Genomic DNA, 22,113 nt, shown 5'->3' with positions numbered 1-22,113 from the left:
TCTTCCTTTCTGTCTGTAGTCGAACGGATGAGGAGCTTTTTTTTTTCTGATCCAGGTAAGATACACTATTAGCTGCAGATCAGTTTAAAAATCCAAAATATAACCATAATTAACTCACAGTTATACAGTGCATTGATCAGAAGTAGTAACAAGTTTCATTCACTCCCTCACATGTAATGTGTTGTCACTGCTGTAGATCATTCCAGTTTACAGAGAAGGTGATCCAGCGAATCTCAGTCATTACTGAACAATCTCAAGTCTACCTGTCATGGAAAAACTTGTTTTTCAAAAACTGCTGAATCATTTGGTTCGGCATATTTTACATACCTTTAAGTACATTAACTTTCCCATCTTATAGGAAATAAAACTGAGTTTCCTTAGTTTTCGAGTTACCTCAAGGACAGGTAACAGTTCTTCCTTTCTTATAATGATAATGACATTCATCCATCTGATGTTACATCACTTGTGGAGTACCTCAGGAATCAGTCTCTGGGCCATTATCTTTCATTCAAACAAATGAAGAAGAATTTAAGAAAAGAAGTAATGTTTCAACCAAACTGTCTAAAGCCGGGATATTTGATTAGAAATTCATCTGGACTGGATTTTAAAAGCAGGAAATATTGATGGGCTGGACATCGTCAGCAGTCAGCAGCCTTTAATATAAACACTGTACTGATAAAGTATTGGTTTTATATTAGCGAAGGTTTTGCTGCACTTATTTACAGTTAACAGTGTAGTTTTTGTGACTTTAGTAATTATCTTTCCTTAGTCTCAGCAGCTGAGACAAAATGAAAATAATATAATACTGTGATCTTTACTAACTTTGCACCGGGGCTGGTTTAATAGTAGTACCAATCCATATCAATCCATACCAATCTGTACCAGTCTGTACCAATCCATACCAATCCGTACCAATCCATACCAATCAGTACCAATCCATACCAATCCATACCTATCCATACCAATCAGTACCAATCCATACCAATCCGTACCAATCGGTACCAATCCATATCAGTCCATACCAATCTGTACCAATCCGTACCAATCGGTACCAATCCATACCAATCAGTACCAATCCATACCAATCCATACCAATCCGTACCAATCGGTACCAATCCGTACCAATCTGTACCAATCTGTACCAATCCATACCAATCCGTACCAATCGGTACCAATCCGTACCAATCTGTACCAATCTGTACCAATCCGTACCAATCGGTACCAATCCATACCAATCAGTACCAATCCATACCAATCCGTACCAATCCGTACCAGTCTGTACCAGTCTGTACCAATCCGTACCAATCTGTACCAATCCGTACCAATCTGTACCAATCCGTACCAGTCTGTACCAATCCATACCAATCCATACCAATCCGTACCAATCTGTACCAATCCGTACCAATCTGTACCAATCCATACCAATCCATACCAATCCGTACCAATCTGCACCAATCCACACCAATCCATACCAATCCGTACCAATCTGTACCAATCCGTACCAATCTGTACCAATCCATACCAATCCATACCAATCCGTACCAATCTGTACCAATCCGTACCAATCTGTACCAATCCATACCAATCCATACCAATCCGTACCAATCTGTACCAATCCATACCAATCCATACCAATCCGTACCAATCTGTACCAATCCGTACCAGTCTGTACCAATCCATACCAATCCATACCAATCCATACCAATCCGTACCAATCTGTACCAATCCGTACCAATCTGTACCAATCCGTACCAATCTGTACCAATCCATACCAATCCGTACCAATCTGTACCAATCCATACCAATCAGTACCAATCCATACCAATCCGTACCAATCCGTACCAGTCTGTACCAGTCTGTACCAATCCATACCAATCCGTACCAATCTGTACCAATCCGTACCAATCTGTACCAATCCGTACCAGTCTGTACCAATCCATACCAATCCATACCAATCCGTACCAATCCACACCAGTCTGTACCAATCCGTACCAGTCTGTACGAATCCGTACCAATCGGTACCAATCCATACCTTGACATACCTATCCATACCAATCGGTACCAATCCATATCAATCCATACCATTACATACCAATCGGTACCAATCCATACCAATCTGTATCAATCCATACCAATCTATACCAGTCCTTAGCTTGGGCACTTGAAGATTGCTTCTGGGCTGGACGTGGTCCAAAGTATATTTTCTGATGACACAACAGTTTTCAGGTTATACAAAAACCCTGATAAAACTGCTACGGGAATAAACAGTGAACTCGTTAAGATAAGTGATTTGTTTCACTGTATACATAATCTCTCAATATACAGAAAACTTGTTGACCTCTCTTTGGCATCGTGCCAGGGAACAATAGCCAGTGTCTAAATTCAAAATTAATAACACTATTTTTTCAAAAGTGCAGTCAGAGCAATTTCTGGGTTTTCAACCTTACAAATCTCTATCTTGGAAAAATAACAGATCAGCACAGTTATAACTAAAATAGGAGAAGTCTGACCTATGTTAAACTATAACTAACGGAGCCTTTGGTTTATCCATATAGTTATCACTGTAACTTAGTTTGAACAGTACTCATTCTACCAAACTTGCTCATATCTTATGTCCTTAGAAATGAGCAGTATGAATAATCAATCTCACTCTTCTCAACCATTGTTAGGCATCATCAGTGTTTATCAAATCAACTAATTACAGATTGCTCTGTTTGCATACAGTTCCCCGAACAGGACCCATCCTTGAAATTTTCATGATCACTTTTCCTACTTTTCCTACAATCATCAATGCCACAATTATTTTATCCAAAGTAATTACAAACGTAGGTCTCCTGTCTGTCAAACATCTCAGCTGCAGTTTGGTTTAATCCAAAGAGGTTCAGTGATATGGAGTGCTCTGCCATCTTATATTTAAAATTGATTCCTGTACAATTCAAGAAAGCTCTTGAAGGTTTGTTTTTATCTCCCTGGTGTTATCTTTATGAGCTGTGAAAACTGTGTGTGTGTGCGCATCGGGGCGGAAGTTGGAGAACCTCACAGATGCAACACATGTTGTTTCTTTATTGTATTTGTCATAGACAGGTCTGATAAGTGGTGGAGGGGCACAAATGTTTATGATGAACTGTGGGTGTGGGAATGAGGCTCGAGCCCGTGTACCCAGCACCACAATGATCGAGATTAATAAATGAGAATCAGGTGTCCGCACAGCTTTATGAATCTGACCAAAACAATGCGTAGGGGCACAGCGCATGCAAAAAAGGCATGTGACCAATCATTGCAAAACTTGCATGGTATGTTAAATAATACTGATGAACCACGTCTGTTAGAGCATTTTGAAACTGGTCAATAGGGGGCGCCACAAGCTCCAAACAAGTGCAATAACCTTTCGCAAAATTTGGCCATAAATCAACGCAGGTTTGTTCAAACATCACCCAAACTCAGTGGACCTTTAATTGAGCCTTTAAAGCATGTCCCCAAAATGTTCCTACAGTTGACTTATAGGAAGTGACAGAGTGGCCCGGTAGAGATTTGGACGCCCGTCAAAGGTCTTGATCCCACCCAGCTTTAAAGCTTTAAAGGTCCAGCATTGCTGCTTGCAGCTATATTTCACTGATGTAGTTGCTGCAGGCGCAAATGATTTGCTGTACCTTGCTGTTCTAATTTTCTGCTGCAGGAGTTTGTTTTACCTGCTGCCTCTTTTAGGTGGAGAGGGTGGTAGGATCACTGAGGATCTGATAAGCTGATACATACAGTACACCTATGATACATGGTTTGCTCTGTTGACTATTATTTGTGTAATTATTTAAATGTTATTCACTGCCTTTTAATTGTATGTGTACTTTGGCAGCATGTTAAATGTCATCCTATGCTAATAAAGTCTGTTGAATTGAGAGACACATGCACAGCAACAACAATAATGACAGCTACAGCTACAATAACAATTATAGAAAGCTGAACAATAACAGTTGTTTATGATGGTATGTATTTTACACTTATGAGTATGTACTAATCGCGATAGTACAGGTCTGTGACAATGATAATTATATGTGTAGTAAAACAGTGGAGGAATGACTAGTAACAATAGCAGTAGTAGTCGGCATCAAGCAGGACCACGGCAAAATAATTATTGTTTGCGGAGAAAATGCAATCCAATCCAACTTTATTTGTAAAGCACTTTAAAACAACCACAGAGTACCAAAGTGCTGTACAGAAGAATAAATAAAAGACAAAAACAGCTAACACAAGGCATAAAATACAAGTAAAATAAATTAAGAGACATAAAACATTTGTAAAAAATAACAGCTATACAATAAAAACAAACAATAAAATAAAATAAAACAAACAATAAAACAAAAACAAAATCGACGTCTTCCAGGGTGTCAAAGGCCAGGGAGAAGAGGTGGGTTTTAAGAAGAGATTTAAAAATAGAGAAGACGCCTGTCTAATGTGAAGAGGCAAATCGTTCCACATTTTAGGAGCTGCCACAGCGAAAGCATGGCCCCCTCTGAGCTTGCGCTTAGTTTTTGGCACACTCAGGAGCAGCTGATCAGCTGACCTGAGAGAGCGGGTAGGTGAATACGTATGCAGCAGCTCAGAGAGGTAGGGTGGAGCAAGACCATTGAGGGATTTAAAAGCAAATAAAAGAATTTTAAAATGAATCCTAAAGTGTATGGGCAGCCAGTGGAGTGAGGCTAAAATGGGGGAAATGTGGTCAAGTTTACGTGTGCCAGTTAAAAAGATGCGCAGCGGCGTTCTGAAGCATCTGGGGACGGCTGATGCAGGACCCACTAACCCCCACATAAAGTGCATTACAATAATCCAGCTGAGTGGTGATAAATGCGTGGATTACTGTTTCAAAGTGCTGCCTGGGAAGAATTGGTTTTATTTTGGCAAGCTGCCTCAATTTGAAAAAGCTCGATTTAACGACTGCCTTGATCTGATTGTCGAGCCTGAGATCAGAGTTCACTTTAACTCCCAGGTTAGTGATGTTCAGTTTGGTGTACTGGGCCAAGGAACCCAGATCTAGACAGAGCGTCTCAGTGGTGCCACCAAAAACCATCATCTCTGTCTTCTTTTCGTAAAAATTTAAAAAGTTCAGAGCCATCCAGGCCTTTATGTCACCAAGACACTTAAGTAATGGACTGACAGAGTATGCTTCATTCTTTTTAAAAGTCATATAAATCTGAGTATCATCCGCATAGCAGTGAAATAAAATACCATGCTTTCTAAGTATGGAGCCAAGTGGGAGCAAGTACAGAAAGAAGAGAAGCGGGCCTAGGACTGAGCCCTGTGGGACACCACACGACAGAGGAGAGGAGGAGGATACAGAGTCACCAAGGCTCACACAAAAAGTTCAATCTGCCAAGTATGACCTGAACTGCTCCAGTGCTATGCCACTGATGCCCACCCAGTGCTCCAAATGGGAGATCAAGATATCATGGTCCAATGTGTCAAAAGCAGCAGTTAAGTCTAAAAGTACAAGAATAACATAGTCACCGAAATCAGAAGCTAAAAAGATATCATTAAAAACTCTTAAAAGCACTGATTCTGTGCTGTGCAATGTTTTAAAACCGGATTGGAAAACCTCGAGAATATCGTGCTCCTCCAGGAAGGACATTAATTGACTGTAGACAACCTTTCCAAGGATTTTTGACAGAAAAGGCAGTTTGGAAACAGGCCTGTAATTAGCCAGAACTGCAGATTCTATACCTGTTTTTTTAATTAGAGGTTGCACAACTGCATGTTTAAAATTTTCAGGGACCACACCTGAGGACAGACTGCTGTTAATAACTGCAAGCACAGATGGACCCACAGTGGGAAAAACCTCTTTAAATAGAAATTTGGAAATTAAATCTAATTACTCAAAACCTTCAACCTAATGGAAATATGAAGAGATTAAAATGGTCAAGCCATGGTCTATATTTTTGTTATGATAGCCAGCATTTACAGAGCACTCATTGCTTTTTGAGCATCTAGGATGGCTCGAACCTCAGGGTGCAGATAACATTCATAGGCAGATGATGACCATCTGCCCATGGCTTTTAAGGTGGACACAGGCGCTATCATTGCTGCTGTTGTAGCTGCTCCTATGCGGAATGAATGAGCTGTGTAGCGTTCTTGTTGGAGTCCGCAGGACTGGCAGAGGAGGCGGAGACGAGCAGTGAACCAAGCACATGACATGGGCTCCCCTCTCTCTGTGGCAAACAGCGGCTCCTGCTGGCTGGCTTGAGCACGGCTTCTCAAGTAGCGGACCATGGAAGAAAACGGACAGAAAGCAGAATTTGTTTGAGCAATTACAACAGAAGTTCCTTTCCTATCTCTATCAGTTTTGAAATGTTTCAAGTACAGACAAAAGTAGTGGCTGTTAACTGTTACATCGGCTATAGTGAGGTCGTGAGAAGGATCAAAAGATCTTGTGCGAGTGGTGAACTCTACGTATCTTAAAAAGCCGTAAAAAGCTGTGAGGAAAACAGTTTCTAAAAGTAAGTCTGTATATGAATCGAAGCACCCATCCCTCAAGTGTGTGATTAATTTGTGCAATAATGGTGGAGTGAAAGGGAGACGAATATCGTTGCCTTGTGGTTTCTCTCTTTTAAAGCTGTTTAGCAGGAGTTGAATGGATGGATTTCCTAGCAGGCTGTTGGTGGATGGATCCAAACAGCACAGGGGGAACTGCACACCTGCTAGAAGGCCTTTGATGGAGGACGACTGCATTTTGCGGGACTCAAAGCAGTGAACCAGGAAGGCACATACAGTGGGAATATTTACAGGCAAAATAGCAACTGAGAAAGTTGAACAAAATGAGGTGAAATAGGACCATGCAGAGTCATACAGTTTTAATGTGGATTTTGCTAATCCAGAACGCATATAATGAGCCGCTGACAGCATGTATGACTGCAGGGTCAATCTAGCACCGTTTGGTGGAAAGGAGGGCAAGGCAGGCTGGATGGCGAAGCTTCTGGACACATTTGGTGGAATTTCTGAAATTCAAATTGAGATAAGGCATCAGCAATCTTATTATCTAATCCTGGAATATGGACTGCTCGAATAATGAAATTCCCCAGCACAGATGCCCAAGTAAGTCGTCTTACAAATGTGTTAGTGAATGGTATGGAGGAACGCCCTTTGTTAATAATATGGACAGCTGCTTCGTTGTCGCAGAAAAAGAGGATTTGCTTCCTGGACCAGTGTTTCCCCCAAATAAGACATGCTATAACAATAGGGTATATTTCCATTAATGCAGAAGAAAGAACATTGGCTGGTAAAGATGACAGTTCTTTTGGACACACATCAGCGAACCACTGGTTATTAAAGAACCCCCCAAAACCACTGGAAGGAGCTGCGTCAGTGAATAATAATGACCACAGAAGATTCTGGATTATCGTTATAGAAAAAAGAAATGCCATTCCATTCCTGGAGCAGCAAAGACCAGAACAGGAGCTCTGATCTGCACCCTTCATCCAAATTAACTATGCTGTGTAGATTTTCGACAGTTTTTGAGAGGTCGAGAAGCCTGGATATGAAGGAGCGGCCCTGAGGAATAACAGGCATGGCGAAATTGAGATGAATCCAGCAAAGAGCCTCTGACAATGTATCGAATATTTTGGGCTGCTGCGACACCCGAAGGTGAGTCTAACTGAAAAATAAATTTTCTCTCTCCATTTAACGCCAAACAGATGCCACTGAGAAGGGTGTAAAGGCATAACTTTAAATGCGTCAGTGATATCAGCTTTTGATAACCATGCACCCCTACCTGCCTGTTTAATGAGCTTAATGGCATCGTCGATTGAGGCATAAAACAGTGAGAATGGCGGCAGCGGAATGAGACTGTTAATACTTGGGGCTTCGTCGTTGTGAGGAGCAGATAAATTGATAATTAGATGCTTTTTGCCAGAATATTTACGGGTAGCAACACTAATGGGGTTACTGCGCGTTATAGGAAAGGGTGATTTATCGTCCGATCATGAAACCCTTCCTGACTTCCCTTCCTGACGCCTCACAGCGAGAGGGTTGCCGGTTCGATCCCGGGCGTGGGAGCCCTTCTGTGCGGAGTTTGCATGTTCTCCCTGTGTCAGTGTGGGTTCTCTCCGGGCACTCCAGCTTCCTCCCACAGTCCAAAGACATGCAGGTTAATTGATAACTCTAAATTGTCCGTAGGTGTGAATGTGAGTGTGAATGGTTGTCTGTCTCTATGTGTCAGCCCTGTGATAGTCTGGTGACCTGTCCAGGGTGAACCCTGCCTCTCACCCAGTGTCAGCTGGGATAGGCTCCAGCCCCCCCGCGACCCTCAAGAGGATGAAGCGGTTAGAAGATGAATGAATGAATGAATGACACTTTAGGCAACCAAATTAGACCAGCCATGAAACCTTGGATCAGTCCAGTGATCAAATAATTAACAAAGCAGCGGTTTGGATGCTTCCTTAAAGCCTTTCCCAACTCAGGCACGTTGACTGGGGTTGAAGGTTTTATTTTTCTTTTCCGTACTCGTAAGGCAGGTTCTTCTGGGGCACACTGACTTTGGATGCCCGTCCCCACAATAGCTTAGTCTCAGATTTTGGCCAGCCGGCAGATGAACTATAGCCACGGGTTTAAGGCACATATTGGAGGAGTGTGAGAAAGAGCCACAAATGGAACAGGAACGAGCTTGTCGGCCAGTGCAGTGCCTGCTAATTAAAGCCAGGTCAACCACAGACCAGTCCAGTCTTTGATTAAACCTGAATGAACATGGCAGCTTTTGCAGAGAATGATTTGTGGTATTCATAGAACAGAGTTCCACCGTATGTCATGGCAAGATCGGCAATGATGGCAAGATAAGTGTCCAGTTCAGCTCTGCGGGATGGATGGACTTCACAGATTACATCTCTGAACACACCAAAAGCTACAGTGAATTCTGCTAGTGTCAGAGTCTTTGAAAGTCTAGGATCACTATCTTTTAGCATCACAGACACATCACCACAGTCTACTACACGCCTATCGCTGAAATCTGAGCACAGCAGGATTTTAACAAGATTAGCATCATTACCTGGGAGGATCTGGCTTCTCAGATTGGAGGAGATGGCAGCAGCAGGAGGGTAGAATGGGACACCAGTGGAGATTGGAACTGCACTTCCCAGAGATCTACGGGGGATTGTGATGCCATCGAGGGGTGCCGGAGTGACGTCGTCGGTCCGCGACGATGGTCCTCCAGCTGAGGACGAAGCAGCCTGGTACCGGGATGTAAACACGGTGGCTTGGAGAGAGCTGGAAGACGGAGCGGCACAGGCCTCTAAGGTCTGGATTCTTGAGTTCATGCTTGAAAAAGATGACTGAATGGATGACAGCGCTGACCGGATGGCGTCGTTTGCCGGAGCCGCAGAGCCGACTGCTGAGGCCGGGGCTCTAGCTCTTTTGGGCAGCGGGCAGCAGCTGGAGTCGGTGCGTCTGCTGGGTTTCGGGAGCGGTGTTTGCATTTTGCTAGAGCTTTCTGAGGAGCGGAGGACGGAAGGTGATCAGCAGGTGGAGACTGGAACCCAGCACAGCCCAGGAATAATGTCGGTAATGTTGCAAAACAGAAACTCTAACAGCCTTGGAATCGGCTTATTACAATACCTTAATATAAAGTGTTACCACAAAATGTTTAAATGAGAAAGGAACTCTGATTCATTGCCTATGGGAATGTAATAAGATCCAAAGCTTCTGGAAAGATGTTACTAAGTGTCTGTCAGAGATGTTTAATGTTAGTGTACCATGTAATGCCAAAATCTGTGTGTTGGGAATATACCCACAGGACTTTGCACATACATTTGAAAAGACAAAACTTCTGGACTTTGGACATGTTCAAGCCAGCAAGGTTATAGCCCTGTATTGGAGAAGTATGGATGCACCTTCATTACAGATGTGGGTTCGAGAACTGGCAAGCTGTATTGGTTTGGAAAGGCTAACATACATTTTTATTTTTTTTTATTTTAACCTTTATTTTACCAGGAAATAGTCCCATTGAGATTCAGAATCTCTTTTGCAAGGGAGTCCTGGCCAAGACAGCAGCATAATAGTTGCACTAAAAAACACAATAGGTTAAAACAGACAACATGAAACAAACAGTTACAAAACAGTTGGCAATTCACTTCAAGACAGTAATCACCAGCAGCGCTCAGTAACAGGACATGTGCATTCAGTACTTTAATAGTCCTTAATCCTACTTTTAAAATGTTCCATACTTGGCAGGTAATCCATTTTAAAATGTCTCTGTAACTCACACCAGGACGAGGGTGCAAATACTTTAAAGGCACTTTCACCAAAGACAGTTCACGTTCGAGGAACGACATACGTAATTTGTCCATCTGACCGAAGATTACAGCTCCTGGTGACTTTAGGAAGCAAGACAGAACATAAATAAGAAGGCAAATCACGCAATATGGCCTTATAAAGAAAAATGTACCAATGTTCCAATCTACGATTGTGCAAAGAAGGCCAACCAACACTCTCATACAAGCTGCAGTGATGAGTACGAAAACCAGAATCAGTTACAAACCTTAATGCTGCATGATACACTGAATCCAGCATTTTCAGAGAAGATAAATTTGCATGCATATATAAAATGTCACCGTAGTCAAGTATTGATAGAAATGTTGCTTGTATAAGTCTTTTTCTCGCACTAAAGGAGAAACAACATTTGTTTCTGAAATAGAAACCCAACTTAACCCTGAGTTTTTTCATAAGACACTCAGTGTGATGTTTAAAAGACAAATTTTCTTCAAAGAAAAATCCCAGATATTTGTAGACTGATACTCGTTCAATCACTTTGTCATATAGCGTAACAATCTGACTGTAAGGGACCGAGCTGGCAGACAAGAGGAGACTCAGGTGGTTTTCAAAAAAAAAGCTTTTATTTTACACAATACTACAAAAAAGGTACAAATGATAAATGTATAACTAAAGTTCTGGGCCCATAAAAGAGGTCAAATAAACAAAACTGAACTTAAGTGACCTTAACACCAACAACAGACCTTCCAAAGTAGACACAATGGGGAACATATATACTGGCTGATCAGACCATTAAAACACAAGAGGGATGACAGACAGACAAACACTACCAACTAAGCAATAAATAACAAAACAGAATAATTCCCCCCAAAAAAGGTTAACTCAACTAAATTAACCAAACCAAAAATACCAAAACTAAATTTTTAATCAAGAGAAACAAACAATATAACTAAATGGAAAAATAACAGTTTCTCCCTATGAGGTGGCAGGAATTGGTACGGCCCAATTGGCCACTTCCTGTATTTAACAGTTTCAGTTCCTGGGGCACATCCTTTGCTTGAGCGTGGCCAGATGTCCTTCAGAAGCAGCACCTGCACACTGGTAACTCAGAAATGAAAATTAGAACAATTTAAAGAAACTAGTGACTGTACAAAAGTTAACCAAATGTGCGCGCTACAAATAGAAACTAATGTACTGTCAAAACTGTAAAATAAAATGAGTATGATGTATGAAACAAAATCCAATGTGTTGTCATTTATTTGTTTGTAATGTGAAATGTAATTAAGATTAGCTAAATGAGGGAAAAATGAACTACAAATGTAAAAGAAACCAAAGTGTGAGTGCTACCGGGGGACAGACCTTAATGCAACTGTGTGGCTGCAAGTGCGGCCATCACACTGACAAACATCATCATCTGTATTCTTTGACTTTGAAAAGCACATAATTTTAGTTTTGTCAGAATTGAGTACGAATCTCAATTTATAAAGATTTTTCTGAACGATATTAAAGGCAGATTGCAGATGTTCTATGGCACTTGCTAATGATGAAGCAGAACTATACAAAATGGTGTCATCCGCATAAAAATGAAACTTTGTGTCAGTTACATTTTGACACAAGATATTTATATAAATAGTAAATAAAATGGGACCCAATATGGAACCCTGGGGGACGCCATTTTGAATAATCAAGGAGTTGGAGGATACACCATCAACCTGAACATTTTGTGTTCTCCCACTCAAATAGTTTCCAAACCATTTGACAGCTTTTGAAGAAATTCCAATATCCACCAATCTCTGAGACAGGACAGAGTGGTCAACTGTGTCAAAAGCCTTTGACAGATCTAAAAACTATGCAGCACAGTATTCTTTAGAATCAATAGCACTTATGAAGTCATTTAACACTTTCATAGTGGCGGTGACAGTGCTGTGTTTTTTACGAAAACCAGACTGAAATTCATTTAAAATGTTTTTTTGTTGTTAAAAAATCTTTCAACTTGTCACTTATGAGCCCTTCTAACACCTTGGCTAAAACAGATAGTTTAGATATCGGCCTATAATTATTGGGATTTGATGGGTCGCCACCTTTTAATAAAGGAGTGACATATGCTGTCTTCCATACATTAGGTATTATTCCAGTTTCTATAGTCAGGTTGAAAATATGTGTCAAAGGTTCTGCAATATGTTCAGCTGCAATTTTTAAAAAGTAAGGATCCAACCCATCAGGGCCAGAGGATTTCTTGGTGTTAAACCTTATAAGAGCAGCATAAACCTCCCCTATAGTAGTAGGGACAAGATCAAAATCAAAAGGTACATTTTCCTTGGGCAAAGAGTAATCCTCTTGACACATCTCTTGTTGTGTTTCACGCTCAAACAGCAAACCAGAAGATATAAAGTGCTGATTCAAGGAATCTAACATACTTTTTTTGTCTGTAATAATTTCATCATTCAGCTTTAATGCATTTGGCAGCATAGTGTCCCTGGAGCCTGAAGGTAGTGATTTAATAACTTTCCAGAATTTAGAAAGGTTGTTTGTACTGTCACACATTTCTTTAACATAAAAATCTGATTTAGTTTTACGTATTTGAGAGACACATTTGTTCCTCAGGTGCCTAAAATGTTGCCAGTCTAAATTATTTTTAGATTTTCTTGCAGTTGCCCAAGCAAGATCTCGCTCATGAAGTATATCAGACAGTTGCTCTGAGAACCACGGATTATCACGTCCTTTAATCTTATATTTTCTAAGAGGAGCATGCTTGTTTATAATGTCCAAAAATAATGATTTAAAATATTGCAATGCCATCTCAGGCTCTGGGATCAAATTTACCTTGGTCCAATCACAAAGATAAAGGTCATTTAAAAAAGCTTGTTCACAGAACAACTTAAAATTTCTCTTAATTATGATATGTGTTTTACATTTTGATAACCTTGTGTCTCTCACACTAGCAGTAACGCAGTGATCACTAACATCATTTGCAAAAACAGCAGTGGCTTTGAATTTCTGTGGAACATTGGTTAAAAACAAATCAAGGAGCGACGACTTCTCAGGATGTTTAAGGTTTGGCCTAGTTGGCGAGTCTATAATTTGGGTCAAATGCGCTGAATCACAGAAGAATTTAAAAGGATCAGATGCAGGAGTTAACCAGTCCCAATTTAAGTCCCCCAATAAAACCAATTCATTATAATTTATAGATGACAAACAATCAGACAACAAGGATAATGTATCCTTTGATGCAGAAGGAGGTCTGTAACACCCCACAACTGTCATAACACAGCTCTTTGTAAATTTAACTTTCAATACGAGCAATTCAAATTGTTTAGGCATAGACTTGGATAGTTGAACCGTTGCCTGAAACTTATTTTTTACATAGATTGCCACTCCTCCACCTTTAGCACGGCGATCAGTATGAAAGATGTTATACCCATCCATATAAATATAACTATCAGGAGTGGATCTACCCAGCCATGTCTCAGATAAAACCATAATATCAGCATCAGTCGATTTGGCCCAAATTCTAACCATATCAATCTTTGGCAGGAGACTTCTCACATTCATATGTACAAAACCAGTACCAGACCTATTTAAAAAATCAGCAGGTGTTTGTAGTGATATCACATCAGTGACAGGACCTGGATTAGGCTGCACATTTCCCGACATCAGCAACATAATCATAATAATGCATTTCAACATGTGTGTATAATGAAAGTGCTTTGCGATTTTCTTAGAATCACCACTCATTGCTAAAGGAAAGCGAAAGGACATTTTTTCATCTTTGGGAATCATATATGAGCATTATGGAGAAGCAGGAAACTCAAACTGTTGCATGAAATGGAGAGAACTGGATCCAAAAGTGAGACCCAGATAGCTGTTCAATTTTAAGTGTCTTTATTAAAAAGAAGAATGGATATCTTGGGTTGAAGCTGGGCTCTCAGGAGAAACAGGGCAGGCAAATGGGTAACCAGTGAATGTGGATGTGAGGCAGAAAAAGGCCAATTTTAAGTAAAAATCCACAAGGGGACAAAAAAGCAATCAGCAACAAGTAGGCGGTGGTTAGTAGCGCAAGGCAGACTGCACGATCTGGTGGAGACTGGACTGCAGAGCCGGGGTATTTGTACTGCTGGAGTTGACTGGTGGATGGCTTTCAGATGAGCAGGCAGATTGGCAGCAAGAGTTGATTTGCAGCAGGACTGATGAGCCACACCCAGACACAGAGAGACAAACAAGGATCCACAAGAAACAAAGGGGAGGGGGAAAACAGCTGACACATGAGGAATGAAGTAAAGGCGCAGACCATGACCCAAACGTTACCTGAATGGAAACAAGAACCAAGAATATGAAGGCTGTATTAATTTGCTTCTACATGGATGTGTACATATTGGTACAGCTCTACAGTTGTATATTTTAATTTAAAGGGCCAGTGTGTAATATTTGGCATGGTTTATTGTCAATCTGAATCTGAATCTGAATATTCTACCCATTAATATGTTTATACAAGTGTATGATCGCTATAAAATAAAATTTGTTTGGTTTTCGTAGCCTTATAATTATGCTTTTATATATATACAGTACAGGCCAAAAGTTTGGACACACCTTCTCATTCAATGCGGTTTTTTTATTTTCATGACTATTTACATTGTAGATTCTCACTGAAGGCATCAAAACTATGAATGAACACATGTGGAGTTATGTACTTAACAAAAAAAGGTGAAATAACTGAAAACATGTTTTATATTCTAGTTTCTTCAAAATAGCCACCCTTTGCTCTGATTACTGCTTTGCACACTCTTGGCATTCTCTCCATGAGCTTCAAGAGGTAGTCACCTGAAATGGTTTTCCAACAGTCTTGAAGGAGTTCCCAGAGGTGTTTAGCACTTGTTGGCCCCTTTGCCTTCACTCTGCGGTCCAGCTCACCCCAAACCATCTCCATTGGGTTCAGGTCCGGTGACTGTGGAGGCCAGGTCATCTGCCGCAGCACTCCATCACTCTCCTTCTTGGTCAAATAGCCCTTACACAGCCTGGCGATTTTGAAGAAACTAGAATATAAAACATGTTTTCAGTTATTTCACCTTTTTTTTGTTAAGTACATAACTCCACATGTGTTCATTCATAGTTTTGAATGTCATGAAAGTCATGAAAATAAAGAAAACGCATTGAATGAGAAGGTGTGTCCAAACTTTTGGCGTGTACTGTATATATCAAGGGCCTTGCTTTACAGAGGTCGCCATCTTGCGCCGCCATGTATGTACGGCAGACCGAGTGGACAATCCAGCCAGCCAGAGAACGCGTTTCGTGCGTATAAATAAACCAATGAAGACAGCGGAAGGAAAGAAGAAGGAGGAGGAAACAGCAGACTGTTAGTAGTTCGTCAGTAGAGAGTAGTGAAAAGTTTTTTTAGTTATGAAGTTTGCGAATGGACCACACTTACCACACAACAGGAGAGAATGAACCCGAACCGTCATCTGCGAGGAAAAAAAGATGCAACTTCACTCCTTGTGATGCACTCTCTACAGCGCTTTTCCTCCTGATGATATATCTCCCCAGCGATGGCAGCAGTAGCACCGAATCCCATTCTGTGCATTCAGCCTCTCTTCTCGCCCGCTCAGCATCAAACACATGGAGTTCCTCATCTGTATGCTCCGGCTCAAACAGGTATGGCTCTGGGTCTGTGTCCGCTACAAGAAACTCTTCAAAATCGCGTTCAAAGTCGTCCATTGCAGCTACTGTAGTCCGGAGATATTGCTAGGCTAAATAAACAGCTGAGCTCTGTTTACAGGCTACGCTGTCAGTCAGTGTGCGGGCTGGAGATTGGTGGAGCAGAGAGGGGAGGGGGTCCCCACTCGGTATGGTAAACGAGTATGTGTGTATGAAGTGTGTCTGTTATGCTAGAAGAGTCAGAGTTTGGGACAGAGTCTTTTACCCCCTGGAGTGTTATCGGAGTTTCTGGAGTGCTCAAATAAACGGGCCTTTTTCCCGAACGCTCCTCTGGTCTCCTGCTCGTGAGGGATTCATTACAATATCGTAACATGGTTTAGATTTCTAAATGAACATTCACCTGGTCACTAGATAGACCTACTCCTGAAAAACTCGTGCGCAAGGCTTTTTGTCCCTACGAGGCCACCGTCATTTACCCGACGGGAGGGGTGAGCGAGTGAGCCCTGCAATCTAGAATTTGACCACTGATGTCACTGTTTTCAACCCATTTTACACACTGGGCCTTTAAATGGATGCAAAGTGAATGTGAATGTGTGGGTATGAATGAGTCAGTCTGTTGGGATGGGGTCTAAGAGACACTTCAATATAACTTGCAATATTTGCATATTTATTAATTCCATGTTCAGGCAACATGTTGTAGGCCTCACATGAAAAGTGTTGCAGAATTTATTTAAATGTTTCCTCTGGCGTCTTTCTAGATGCACCACCACCCCCACCATCTCTCAGTAAGATATGACGTTTATTTTTTGAACATCCTTTCAAGTTTTATTATAATCATTATTCATATGGGAAAATATACTTTGTTACTCAACTTGTGTATTCACATGATTTGCTTGTTTTCTAAATAATGACACAGTTTTCTCTTCAGCTTTCAGTGAGGAATGGAGGGAGATAAACTGGGGGTGAGTTCATTCAAACATATATGTGGTGTCCCTGTGCTGTGTGTCTCTGAACTTTCCTTTAGATACACAAATGTAGAAACAAACTCACCTGAGTGCTCTCAGCAGAGCAGTGTGGGCCCAGCTCAGAATGATGTGGAAGAGAGCCTGAATACTTGATTAGCACAGACTCAACAAGTGGGGTGAGCTTCAGTAATGGCCGGTGAGTCAAAAAGTACATTTTGGACGCTGCTCACATGTAACTGAATGGAAATGACAATAAATTATGTAAAAAGTGTCTTTTGCTCACAGACAGACTCTCTGTCTTTGTTTCCATTATAGAAGTTGTGAGAAATAATAGATGATAATAATAATAATAATAATAATAGATTATGAGAGTTGTAATAAAGTTGTCTGTGCTGCTTTGCTGAGTTACTATCTACGCAGCTGTTTTTTTAAACTAGACAGTGAATCAGAAAACAAATAAAATATTGTGTGTAGGAGAATGACAGTGGCTGATGTGAAAACATGAATGTCTCTATCTAGAGTCAGTGTTTGGTTTGTCCCTTCTGGGCTACTGTAGAAACATGGCGGTGCAACATGGCGATCTCTGTAGACGAGGACCTGCTCCCTGTGTAGATGTAAACAGCTCATTCTGAGGGAACGAGAACACAACACTTCTTATTTTCAGCTGATTAAACACTAAAGAAAACATACATTATATGTATATATTATATTATATTATATTAACTTTACATCTGTTGCTGGGTAGTAGTTATGTCATTGTTAAGGGCATTAACTAGTAATATATAACCAATAACCAATATCAGGTTGGTTATACTCTGAGGTAGGAGGCGTGGTTCCATCCAACAGTAATTCTTTATTAACAATAATTTAAAATAATCAATCACAAATAAACAATACTACTAAAGGGGCCAATTAGCACATGTTCAGACACTCAGTAGAGAAGTGCAAGGGAATTAACTGAAGCTGAGAGAGAGAGAGGTGGGCTAACAAGGGAGGACGGTAGCCCATGTAGGACACACCCCATGTCACACGTGCACACATATCCCAACACACACATGTGAATTCTTAAGATGGGGCGTGGACAGATGAGCACAGCACACACGAAGGAGATACCACCACGAGAGGACACCAACCCCACCACCATAGACTCTCAGCTTCTTGAAGGGACAAGGAAGGGACACAAGTAGTGGGGTTTCACTGCAACAACAGTATCTCCACATGTCCTCGGATATGAGTGCAGGTCTCCAAAAAGATGCAAGAAAAAATATAGTGCAAATCTGCCTACACAAAGTGCTTAAAATACACAGAAGGAAAATGAGGAAAATAAAGATAAGTAGCAACAGAATGGCTGCAGAAGGCTGCCTACTGCCCAGCGCCCTAAAGTACAAGATGTTCTGTATAGCCTATTCCAATGTTGCTGGAGTTTTACTTCTTCAGGACTTTAAACAATGAAGTCTGTCCCTACCGAGTGAGTGCTGAAGTTACACCATTAGTCTGTCAACTGTTGCAATTTCCCTGTTATAGTTATAGTCATTCTCTTTCCAAATAAATAGGTACAAACTGTGCTCATTTACACCCACGTGAGGTTTTTACAGCAGTTTCACTCACTGACTGCCACTTATGCCAAATCATATCATATCATACACGGTCCAGCTATGTACTAGCTTTATACCTGCTCTCATTTATCTCTAGATGCTTACTAACACAAATTATTCTGCACAATAACTTGATTTCTTTTATTTGTGTTTCTGTGAGTCTGTTTTATGTCATATGGACAGGTCTTGTGAATGTGTATTTGATATTATGTCAGGATAAAACCAATTCAGTGGCTTTAATGTGTATTAAGATTCTTATTTGTTGGTTTATTGGTGTTAAAATAAATAACCTGCTACAATCTAAATATTTTAACCTAAACATATATATGTATATATGTATGTGTATATATATACACACACACACATACACACATATATATTGATAAAGTAATATTTATCCCATTTTTTCGTGAAACAGAGACGAAGAAAGTCTTCAGTGTGTGCGAGACTATAAGCCTGTAACAGATGGCATCAATCTTCTCCGAGTTCTTCTGTATGGGCCTGTTGGAGCTGGAAAGTCCAGCTTCATCAACTCTGTCGTCAGCACCATACGAGGCAGAATGAGTGTTCCTGCTGCGGCCAGTGCAACAACTGCTGGAAGAAGTTTCACCACAAAAGTACAAAACCTTAAGATTTGTGTTCAACAGAAACATCAGCTCTAACAAATGAAATAAATGTATGAAGAAACACAGTAAAAACATAAATCAGACTAACACAACATAATAATTTGGCTCTGACAGTGTTACGGCTGTAGGTTTATCTTCAGAAGAAACACTTCAGTTATTTCAATTTTGTTTAAGAGAAATCTGATTGACTCAAAAACCTACAATACCCATGAGCCTCAGCTGCAGCTTGTAAATCAAAGCTGTGCGTCTGTACATGGCATCACTGTCAGTAAAACAAGCATTTCATTTGTTTCTGTGTCACAGTATGAAACTCATTATATCAAAATTGGGAAAGGAAACCAAGGGACGTATCCTATCGTCTTCAATGACATCATGGGTCTGGAGGAAGGCGATACCCAGGGAGTTCTTCCTGCAGACATCAAACTGACCATGGAAGGACACGTGAAAGAGGGTTACATGGTACAACTGTTAAATGTTTGACATCATCAAACTTAATACTGGGTGGAATATGTTTCCGATTAATTTCAGCTACAACTTTATTTAAACTTCAATCTGGTCATTACATTTAAGCTATAACACCTACAACATAAAGATAAGTACAGAAACACAGTTAAGAGAAATACTGTGTTATACATACAGTGTTCTTCTTTGTTTTCCAGTTCAATGCTGCTGGTCCACTGTCAGATGCTAATCCGGGCTACAACAAATCCCCCTCTCTGGACGACAGAGTTCATGTCCTGGTGTGTGTTCTTTCTGCAAACTCAGCAGAAATTACAGACTCAGTTCTGAGGAAGATGGCAGAAGTCAGAGAGATGGCCAGGGACCTGGGTAAGATCAACGATAATTATTCTGTTCATTCACAGTTTTGTAGAGTATTGATATTCCTGTTGTATAAAAAGGATCATTTACAGAAGTTACATCCTGCTGAGAACACTGAGTTTACTCAGAGTGTTTGTGCCAACTGCTTTAACTTGATCTGATTATCTCAGTTATCAGACTCCAACAGTTACCCATGAGGCTCGATGGTGTTAAAACACAAAGTGTAGCACCAACACTTCTACATCATATTCATTAGTCATTTTATCAACACATCGTCAGTTTGATACAGACCATAATACAAAGAAATATATCTAAAAACACTGTTTAGGCTTGAAGCTTTTTTCCTCTCTTTAGTGTTTGAACAGAGATTTTTATAGTTTGCACAAAGTATAAATGTTCTCATCCTGCAGATAGTTCACTTGTTACTTCACATTTTTTAATCATTCAAAAAAATTACGTACTCATGTTGAACTCAAAATATTATTACCACTGCTAACACTGAGCTGGTCATTGATGGAGTCTATTGATGGATCATTTATCTAACATGTAGATAAAGTGCTGATGTAGGGCTTTACCACAGCGTAACCTATATAACAACAACATGGTATGACTGATGGGCCGTGTTCATTTCTACAGATGTATGTGTCATTTCTCTTGTGTTATGGGTTCCTGCCAGCTTTATACTTTGGTAAACTGATAAAATGAGACGTCAGACTTAGTGCTGTCAGAAACAAAGACTAAATGACCCTCATCACGTTAGCTTTGGGTCATGGCTTCCACCTAATAAAAGATGAAAAGAAACTGGCTGAAAAGCTAAAATAGTGAGTGTGTTTCTGTCTGCAGGGATCCCCCAGATGATGATAATCACCAAAATTGATGAGGCCTGTCCTGAAACTGAAAAGACCCTGAGGAATGTGTACATGAGCAAGTACGTGAAGCAGAAGGTAAGGTTCCGTCTTTCTGTGAGTCTGAACAGAAACACAACCTCATGTTATTTTACTATATTTGTACTATATGAGCACAGAAACACTGAGTCACGCTAATTTATGGACTGAAACCCTCAGATGAAAGACTTCAGCTCAGCTGTGGGAATCCCAATGAACTGCATCTTTCCTGTGAAGAACTACAGTGAAGAAATCGAGATGAAAGATGATGTTGACATCCTGATCCTGAGCGCACTGAGAAAAATGATCGACTTTGGAGACGACTTCATTGACAAAATTAAAGAAAAGGAAGAGGAAAAATGAATCAGAATATAACGCAGTGGGGCTCCTGGGCGTTTTGTATTGCTTTGAAATATTTACTCTCCTATAGATCAGCTTCATTTAATGTTATCTCTGCTGAGTCAACACACATGTGGACACAATTTACTCCTCAGTCCTCCTTAGTGACTTTTTTTTGGAAAAGTAACATCTTTGAATGAGCATGTGGAGCCTCATGTCAGTTTATCAATCCCTGGACTTTAAGAGCTCATACATGTTGTCGTGTTCACAGAGGAAAAGTGGGAAACTTGTATAGGGAGAAAGTGTCTCCAAAAAAAAAAAAAAATATATATATATACACAGTACAGGCCAAAAGTTTGGACACACCTTCTCATTCAATGTGTTTTCTTTATTTTCATGACTATTTACATTGTAGATTCTCACTGAAGGCATCAAAACTATGAATGAACACATGTGGAGTTATGTACTTAACAAAAAAAGGTGAAATAACTGAAAACATGTTTTATATTCTAGTTTCTTCAAAATAGCCACCCTTTGCTCTGATTACTGCTTTGCACACTCTTGGCATTCTCTCCATGAGCTTCAAGAGGTAGTCACCTGAAATGGTTTCCACTTCACAGGTGTGCCTTATCAGGGTTAATTAGTGGAATTTCTTGCTTTATCAATGGGGTTGGGACCATCAGTTGTGTTGTGCAGAAGTCAGGTTAATACACAGCCGACAGCCCTATTGGACAACTGTTAAAATTCATATTATGGCAAGAACCAATCAGCTAACTAAAGAAAAACAAGTGGCCATCATTACTTTAAGAAATGAAGGTCAGTCAGTCCGGAAAATTGCAAAAACTTTAAATGTGTCCCCAAGTGGAGTCGCAAAAACCATCAAGCGCTACAACGAAACTGGCACACATGAGGACCGACCCAGGAAAGGAAGACCAAGAGTCACCTCTGCTTCTGAGGATAAGTTCATCCGAGTCAGCAGCCTCAGAAATTG

The 22,113-nt window shown here is 40.5% G+C and overlaps 1 protein-coding gene across 1 annotated transcript; it reads left to right on the top strand.

Moving 5' to 3' along the window:
* The first annotated feature begins 9,333 nt into the window (after positions 1-9,333).
* LOC125899552 (interferon-induced protein 44-like) lies at positions 9,334-21,456 on the top strand. The gene is made up of 8 exons (XM_049593941.1): positions 9,334-9,537; positions 16,595-16,679; positions 16,823-16,856; positions 18,873-19,071; positions 19,384-19,539; positions 19,740-19,908; positions 20,743-20,843; positions 20,964-21,456. The coding sequence occupies exons 1-8, from the start codon at positions 9,334-9,336 to the stop codon at positions 21,144-21,146; spliced, it is 1,131 nt and encodes a 376-aa protein (XP_049449898.1). The 3' UTR covers positions 21,147-21,456.
* Positions 21,457-22,113: the final 657 nt, after the last annotated feature.

This window comes from Epinephelus fuscoguttatus, linkage group LG13 (genome assembly GCF_011397635.1).
Source record: "Epinephelus fuscoguttatus linkage group LG13, E.fuscoguttatus.final_Chr_v1".
In the NCBI taxonomy this organism is placed as follows: Eukaryota; Metazoa; Chordata; class Actinopteri; order Perciformes; family Serranidae; genus Epinephelus; species Epinephelus fuscoguttatus.
Note: the sequence above shows the minus strand (reverse complement) of the source record. Positions and strands in the feature narration are given on the sequence as shown.

Bases quoted from the DNA above. Each gene is read 5' to 3' on its own strand.
- LOC125899552 (XM_049593941.1), top strand. From the start codon at position 9,334: ATGGCGTCGTTTGCCGGAGCCGCAGAGCCGACTGCTGAGGCCGGGGCT. The intron at 9,538-16,594 runs GTAATGTTGCAA...AACATGTTGTAG, and splicing joins ACAGCCCAGGAATAATGTCG to GCCTCACATGAAAAGTGTTG. The intron at 19,072-19,383 runs GTACAAAACCTT...TCTGTGTCACAG, and splicing joins GAAGAAGTTTCACCACAAAA to TATGAAACTCATTATATCAA.